At 50.1% G+C, this 8,093-nt stretch overlaps 1 protein-coding gene across 1 annotated transcript in view; it reads left to right on the top strand.

Annotated features, from left to right (window-relative positions):
- The window catches only part of LOC144934369 (uncharacterized), a 9,860-nt gene extending 1,992 nt beyond the window's left edge, over positions 1-7,868 (top strand). The window contains exons 2-3 of the mRNA XM_078860053.1: positions 3,084-3,099; positions 3,279-7,868. Of these exons, the coding sequence (XP_078716179.1) occupies positions 3,084-3,099; positions 3,279-7,868 (4,606 nt within the window). The remainder of the gene's footprint in view (positions 1-3,083; positions 3,100-3,278) is intronic.
- Positions 7,869-8,093: the final 225 nt, after the last annotated feature.

The raw sequence follows: 8,093 nt of genomic DNA, 5'->3' as shown, positions 1-8,093 counted from the left end.
AACATGGCGCTTGCGTGGCATTACGCGCTGCTGCTACTGCTGCTGCTGCCACTTACAACTGGTACTTCTGCAGCTGTTATTGCTGCCGATGGAATCTGTAGGGAACTGATGTGTGGTGGAGTCGCTGTTGCGACGATAGCTGTTGTCGCCGATGCCGCTGCTGCTGTCGTAAAGCTGCCGCGTGGGCCTGGAGACTTGCGGGCCGAGAAAACAAACAAAAGGCAGCGCGCCCGCTGCTGTTCCCTGTCGGCCATGCCCCCCCTCCCCTACCCCCCCCCTCCTCCTACCCCCCCCTCCTCCTACCCCCCCCCTCCTCCTACCCCCCTCCTCTACCCCCCCTCCTCCTACCCCCCCCTCCTCCTACCCCCCCCCTCCTCCTACCCCCCCCCTCCTCCTACCCCCCCTCCTCCTACCCCCCCCTCCTCCTACCCCCCCCTCCTCCTACCCCCCCTCCTACCCCCCCCTCCTCCTACCCCCCCCTCCTCCTACCCCCCCTCCTCCTACCCCCCCTCTACCCCCCTCCTCCTACCCCCCCCTCCTACCCCCCCTCCTCCTACCCCCCCTCCTCCTACCCCCCCTCCTCCTACCCCCCCCCTCCCTACCCCCCTCCTCTACTACCTCCTACATCCCCCTCCTCCTACTACCTCCTACCCCCCCTCCTCCCCCCTCCTACCCCCCCTCCTCCCCCCTCCTCCCCTCCTACCCCTCCTCCTACCCCCCCCCCTCCTACCCCCCCCTCCTACCCCCCTCCCTCCTCCTACCCCCCCCCCTCCTCCTACCCCCTCCCTCCTCCTACCCCCCCCCTCCTCCTACCCCCCTCCTCCTACTCCCCCTCCTCCCCCCTCCTCCTCCTACCCCCCCTCCTCCTCCCCCTCGCCTCCACACGCGTCCCCTGTTCATCCCCTCGCTCCTCTTCTCGCTGCTGCTGCCCGCCCAACCTGCTGCTCGCCGTTCATTCTCCTCGTTAAGTCCCCCGGTATAATTATCACCGCGCACATCGTGACCTCTGGTAATTTGTTGTTTTTTCTGTCCGTCCCCTTTGCCCAAAGGCCGTTCGACCTGCGTGTTCACCTCTTCGTCTTCCCCTTAACCTCGCGGTTATCCCCCCCCCCCACGCTCTCTTCATCCCCTCGGTGTGTATCCTATCTTGGACCCCGTCTCCTCTTCATCCCCTCCCTCCTCCTGCTCCGCTGTTAATCCTTCTCAATCATTCCCCTTCGCAGTCGGACCTGCGTGTTCGTCTCCTGCTCTCATGCAGGTACCCCTCTAGCACACCTCGAGGTTAAACTGCCCTCCCTGTTGATCCCCTCGCTGTTCCAGCCTCCCCCCTTCACCCTCTACCCCCTCCCCCCTCGACCCCCTCCCTCCCGTTGATCCCCTCGCTGTTCCAGCCTCCCCCCTTCACCCTCGACCCCCTTCACCCTCGACCCCCTCCCTCCCGTTGATCCCCTTCGCTGTCCCAGCCTCCCCCCTTCACCCTCTACCCCCTCCCCCCTTCACCCTCGACCCCCTCCCTCCCCGTTGATCCCCTCGCTGTTCCAGCCTCCCCCCTTCACCCTCGACCCCCTTCACCCTCGACCCCCTCCCTCCCCGTTGATCCCCTTCGCTGTCCCAGCCTCCCCCCTTCACCCTCTACCCCCTCCCCCCTTCACCCTCGACCCCCTCCCTCCCCGTTGATCCCCTCGCTGTTTAAATCCCGATGTGATCACGTGGGGCGGACAGACTCCATAGTTGCTGCTCGGCATGGCGGCGCACGCCACGGACGCCCTCGCCAGTGTCGTCCACCCGGTATTTACGATGGTGTCGATCACGGTGTGGTAGCGGTGGTGGTGATGGTGGTGTGGTGGTAGCGGTGGTGGTGATGGTGGTGATCATCACGGTGTGATCGTCGTCGTTGCCCTGCCACTAGCGCGGGCCTCTGGAACGACGTCGTCGCAGTGTGCGTGTATGTGGTCATTGCACTCGTGTAAGTCTTTGTTGTTTGTGCGGGTGTTGGTCGTCCTTGCTGTTGTGCTGGAGCTACGCTCGCACGATCTGCCTCGCTCGTGTTGTCCGCGTGGTTCCGTGACTTTATGGCTCATTATGACCGTCGCTCCCTCCTCGCTCGTACGGAACGATTTTTTTTTTAAACCGAGGCCAGAAATTCGTAAGTACAGTTACTATGGCATACATCGTGTAATGTGTGTACACGTTTTAATTAACTGATTACGCATTCTGCGTTTAAACCAGTACCGTATATATGTATACACGCACTTATGGCCACGTGTGTGTACAGTATACGTATGGTCAGAGTCGGTTACTGCCTTGAACCTGCTCATCCGGGTTAGAAGCCAATTTGTATCACTGCCCGCTGATGCATTTTATCCTGAGCCCGTAAGGGCCCCTCACTTGGGTTGACACAGCCTAAAAACGTGTGCATGGTGCATGGTCAACACCAGCACTGGGAAGACAAAGGGGGCTGGGCGTGGTCGTGGCCACACCTTGTGTGTTTGTTGTTGCATCGCTGTTAGTAGGAGCTTGCTAATTTGTACATGCCTAAATGTGGTTGCCCTGGGATGCGGTTATTGTGTATGTTCTCTAGGTTAAGATTTGGTGTTTTTCATGGTATGTACAGTACGTTCTGCGTACCGGAAATATAAAATAAATGTGATTGCAGATATACTGCATGCACTGTGTACTGTGTATGATGGGTGTTAAGATGTACATGTGAATGTGGTTGTGTACCCCATGTTTACATGTACTGCTCTGTTAATCCACTACTAGATGATGACCTCCCCATGCTGTGCGGGTTCTATAAGTGCTTTGACCATACTTCACCCACGCTGGTCAGTGTGAGTTGATGAAGGTGGAGAGAATTCCCATTTGATACTAAACTGTATGCTGTACTGGTGTACCCTATACTAGACTGTATACGAGTTTATAATGTGATTTTACCTGCTTCTGTATAAAATATCTGTTGCTATTCTTTTTGTCATACGTGTATGACGTTGGATTGCCCTTGAGCTGTAACTGCCTGTATAGTTGATCTGCTCATATTTGTCTCCCTTTCCCTCGCTCCTTCCTGGTTGCTGGATGTGGTTTAGAGAAGACGATATAGAGGTAACCACAAACTCAACTGTCACTTTTCACATCCATACACACTCTTCAAAAATTCGCTTAACATGACACTGCAGGCTTGATGATTTTTAATGATTGTATTTTTTTGGTGATAAATTACTGCTCTGTAATCATATGGTTTTATTGTATCCTGCCCCTCTGCACCATTGCGAACCTACCAGCTATCTCCTGAGCCGACGCCAAGTGTGCCTGTACAGAGCAGACCGACACCCGGGCTTCAGTCAGCCGGCCTTCAAGCACCTCAAAGGACGGGTGCAGTGCGGAACTCCAAAATTGACTTGAAAAACAAGAGCCGACAAAAGATCTGCTTCAGCATCGCGCCAAACAAGATCCTGAAGCTGCGACCTCTCGCCATCGCCAATGAAGCTGAGAATCTGTGGGAGGAGAAAAATCTGAGCCTCTCGACTCAAGAGGGTTCTGACATGAACGCACCAAGCACTTCATCGCAAGCGCCCGCGGTGGGGAGCGAAGGGGACCTCCCGAGTCCTGATGCTCAGTTGAGCCAAAGTTTTACACCTCCAAAAGAGTTCAAAATTGAATGGAACAAAATGCATTACAAGAAGGCGCACCTGATTGGAAATGTTGCCAGATCGGTTGATCAGAAACCTGATGGTGCGAACGCTGGTGGCGTGGATGTGAGTGGTGGTGACGATGAGACTTCCAAAGCTGTCGTTAACACTGAAGCAGCCGAAACGGGTGATAAACTTGTGCTGGCTGAAATATCTTCAGATTCTGAATTGACTCCAGTGCAGCCAGTGTCCAGTGTCGTCATAGCAGCCGAGATTATAGTTAAGGACCCTCCAGATGCTACAGAATTAACATTAGCCACGAAGGAAAGTAATTCTCAACAGACTGGAAATGCTCAGAAAAGCGGTCAAATAATAGAGGTTTTACAAAACAGTGAAAGGTGCAAAATTGTTTCTTATAGGAACATCAAGGTTGATGTACAATCACAAAAGGTGAAACGGAAGGCCAGTCGATGGGACATACCAAAAGATGCTGAAAAGCCTGGAGAACAGACCATAGACAGTCCCTTAAATAAAGATGCTTTGAGCTCAAACGTTTTGGCACCAAAAACATCTGACAGTTTAGTGGGAACTATGCAGTCTTGTTTGCCCACCACTGTTGTAGACGCGAGCATTATTGACGAAAGTAAAGAAGCAGTGCTTGATTCTGCGCCCGAACACAAGACAGCCAGTGTAGCTTCTGCATGCTCGGATGTGATTTCTTCATCGCAATTTGAACAGCCTACGCAGGATGATGTAATTTCAGAAGAAATGTGTCTTTCGATTGAGGAAAATAATGACACTTCACTAAATCAACCTGTGCAATTTCAGATCAGTACAGAAAATGATGTTCCTCCTGAGCCGCACGTTAGTGTAACCGAGAGTACAAAATGCAATGAACAGGCCGATGATGAGAAAGATATGACAGAGTCTTGCTCAAGCCATTCTCTCTCGGCCAGTAGAACGTCCAGCCCTACACGTTCTGCTCAAGCTGACCCCACGCTTCCTTTGGCTTGCAGCATGGATGACGAAAGCACGCACAAATCTGATACAGAGTCCGATTCAGAAGATGAAAGCGATGGGGAGTACAGGTACCCCAGAGTGAAGCTGCAGTCAGTTGTCGTCGTTCCTGCAACCTCCCTAGCAGCTGCTGCCGAAGGTGACAGTCGCACACCTTCCATTGTGCATCAGAGTGATAGCAGTTCCAAAGACAGCAGTGACGTGGATGAAATGCACAAGACGTCCGATAAGGTGACCGAAAGTGACTCTACAGATGGAGGCGAGAGTCCTGAATGCCAACCCACAAACGATGAGGTTGCTGAACATCACTTGGATAGCAGCAAGGCAGACACTGTGCAGACTAGTGAAAACAAAGAAATGCACGGTGTTGATGTTGAGGAACCTCAGAATAAGCAAGACAAGGGGACGTGTAAACCCGATAAAAATAATGACACCGTCGAGAAGTCTCAAGAACAGGATCATGTTGAGTTAGAGAAAGAGATAAATGCAGATGATTTGGAAGATACAGAGATGCCTGACGCATCTGATGACGTTTCAAATGTTGAACATACTTCCGTAATTGATGATGAAAAAACGAAATCCATACCGGATAAAGAGACTGTTCATGTTAATGAAATTTCACCACCTCCATGTGTTACCAAACAGACCTTAGATGTGGAAAATAAGGAGCTGGCTACGCTAGAAGTGTACATTTCAACATCAGGTGAAAATGATTGTTTGACTCCAGCAGCAGATGAAAAACATGTTGGGCAAAGTACGGAGGTTGTAATTGGAAGCATTGATACATCTGGAAATGATCCTTCTGTTGTTAAAAGCGAATCCATTGATATTGTAGATGAAGCACAAATTGACCCTTTGCAAACGTCTAATATTGGTACCTTGAGTCATCCTATTAGTGAAAAATGTCAGGAAAATAAAGATGATTCCAAAATTGTAAAATCACAAACGCAAGAAGTTCGTAGTAAAGACGGCCTGGAAATGCAGCACAAGTCTGTGTCAAAATCTGACACGAAGTCTGAAAAACAAGAGACATCCTGTAAAGTGTTAGGAACTGTAGAAAAAACAAATGTGCAGGGTAGCTCAAAGGAAAGGTCAGAAAGAAGTGGCGATGGAAAACAAGGGTCCAGAGACGTTTCCAGCAGGCAACGCAACTCACTTGATAGGCAGCGAAAATCACAGGAACGTTCATCTGGACAAAGCAAGGCCCAAGAAAGTGTAAGCCAACGAGGTAGCTCAAAAGAGAAGTCTGATGCACATCGAAGGTCAGACCGCAGTCGATCGAGAGACTGCACGGAGCGGAGTAGAGATCGCGTACGCAGACCTAGCCGATCAAGAGAGCATGCAAGCCGGCGCAGCAGATCTCGAAATCGAATGGAAAAAAGAAGTAGATCCAGGGAGCGAGCTAGCAGACGCAGTAGATCGAGGAACCGCTCGGACAGATCCAGAGATCGGCAAGAGCGACGCAGTCGTTCCAAAGACCGTCCAGAGAGGCGCAGCCGATCAAAGAATCGATCTGACAGATTGAGGGATTGGCCTGACAGGCGGAGCCGGTCAAGGGATCGTTCAGACAGACGAAGCAGGTCCAGAGACCGTTTGGATCGAAGAAGCAGGTCCAGGAATCGGTCGGACAAAGTCAGGGATGTGGTGGACAGGAGAAGTAGATCCAGAGGCCGTGCCAGGAGAAGTCGGGAGCGCGTGGAAAGACGTAGCCGATCTCGAGACCGTTCAGATCGCCGAAGCCGCTCAAGAGACCGAACTGAGCGCTTGGACAAAAGAAGCCGTTCTCGAGATCGTACTGACAGGCGGGGTCGGTTTATTGAGCGGACAAGAGGACGTTCTAGAGATCGCACTGACAGAAGAAGTCATTCTCGTGATCGTAATCCCAGGGCACACTCGAAAGAACGAGGAGGGGGAGGAGGCAGAAGCCGATCGAGGGACCGAGGTGATAGGCACACCAGCTTCAGATCCGAAAGAAGGCAAAGTCCCACACATCATGAGCCTAGTAAAACATCAAGCCAATCTTCACAGAATCATGCAAGAGATGCCCCTGAAAAACGCGACTCGGGAGATAAATCAGGACACCCAACGTCATCCTCATGTTCTAATTCCAATGCAGAAAATCGTCACAGTAGTCATAAGGCTTCGGAGAGTTCAAGTTCTAAGCAACATTCAGCAAGTGGTGTAAGTGATAGAAAATCAATGGAAGAAAAATCAAGCAGTCACATGACGACAAAACAAGAAGGCAGTTATAAAACTCAGTCTTGGGTTCCAGAGAGTAGACATGCTCCACACCAAGAACAAACCGGTGCCAAAACTAATTCTGGGCCAGCTTTTGACTCTCAGTCGGGTTTATTGAAAAGCCATGAAAGCAGCCATCAACAGATAAATAACCCAACACAACAAGCTGGCAACATGCTAATGCAGCCAGATAGGTGGAGTACAACCAAACCAAATCAGGATTTCTTTCTAAATTCTCAGAATGTGTGTCAGTACTCAGAGGTAGCCTATCAATTTAACACACCTTATTGTCAGACAGATTTTCCTGTAAATCACATTTCCCAAGATGAGTTGTATTACAACCAACAGTTGGGGTTGAACATGATTAACATGCATTTCCAGCATGGACCTGGAATGGCTGGAGGTAATGCTTTACTTGCTGGTCAGGCTCATCCCCATCAAGGACCCATGCCTTTTAATCAACAAATGTTGCACAGCACACCATCAAATAACTTTTCACACAAGACATTGCTCCCAAACCCTCGGGGTAACAATTTAGAAGTTCCGTCCTTAATTAAGGAAGTTCCTTCTTTAATTAAGACCGAGAAACCCAACAGTGACTTGGAGTTGTCTTCCAAAAGAGACAAATGTAATGAAAATGAGCAGGACTCCAACAAAAAGGAAAATGAAAATAATTTGTCTCGTGACACAGCAAAAAAAGAGGTGAAAGATGAGTCAAAATTGCAGCAGGGCAAAACTCCAAAATCACGCCGGAGAAGAGTTATCTCGGATTCTGAATCTGACAGCGAAACAGACTCTGGAGATGCGAAACTAGACGGCACCACGGATGGGGAGATCAATAAGCAGACGGAGGTTTTTGAGGAGCTCAATTGGCCAATGGAGAATTTTGAAGATGCTGCCAAGTGGAAGGCGATGGCAGCTGAAGGAAGAATGCCTTCATATTTCGACATTCTTGGAGAGAACCATTATCTGTCGGAAAGGTATTGAAAATTATTTATCTTTTGGCTTCGGTTTATTTGGACTCATTATACTAGAGTTGTAAATATATCACTGCATATTTTCGCTTTTATATACTGGAATTAATATTTCCCAGTTAAGTACGTGATTAGCTCTGACCTGCTTTTTATACAGTAATGTTTGACGATTTAATTTTAAAAGTTATTTCTCCTGTGATAACAGCATTGCTTTTATTTACACTTAATGTGGGCTTTT

Source organism: Lampetra fluviatilis, chromosome 10 (genome assembly GCF_964198595.1).
Source record: "Lampetra fluviatilis chromosome 10, kcLamFluv1.1, whole genome shotgun sequence".
In the NCBI taxonomy this organism is placed as follows: domain Eukaryota; kingdom Metazoa; phylum Chordata; class Hyperoartia; order Petromyzontiformes; family Petromyzontidae; genus Lampetra; species Lampetra fluviatilis.
This window is presented reverse-complemented; position numbering and strand designations above follow the sequence as displayed.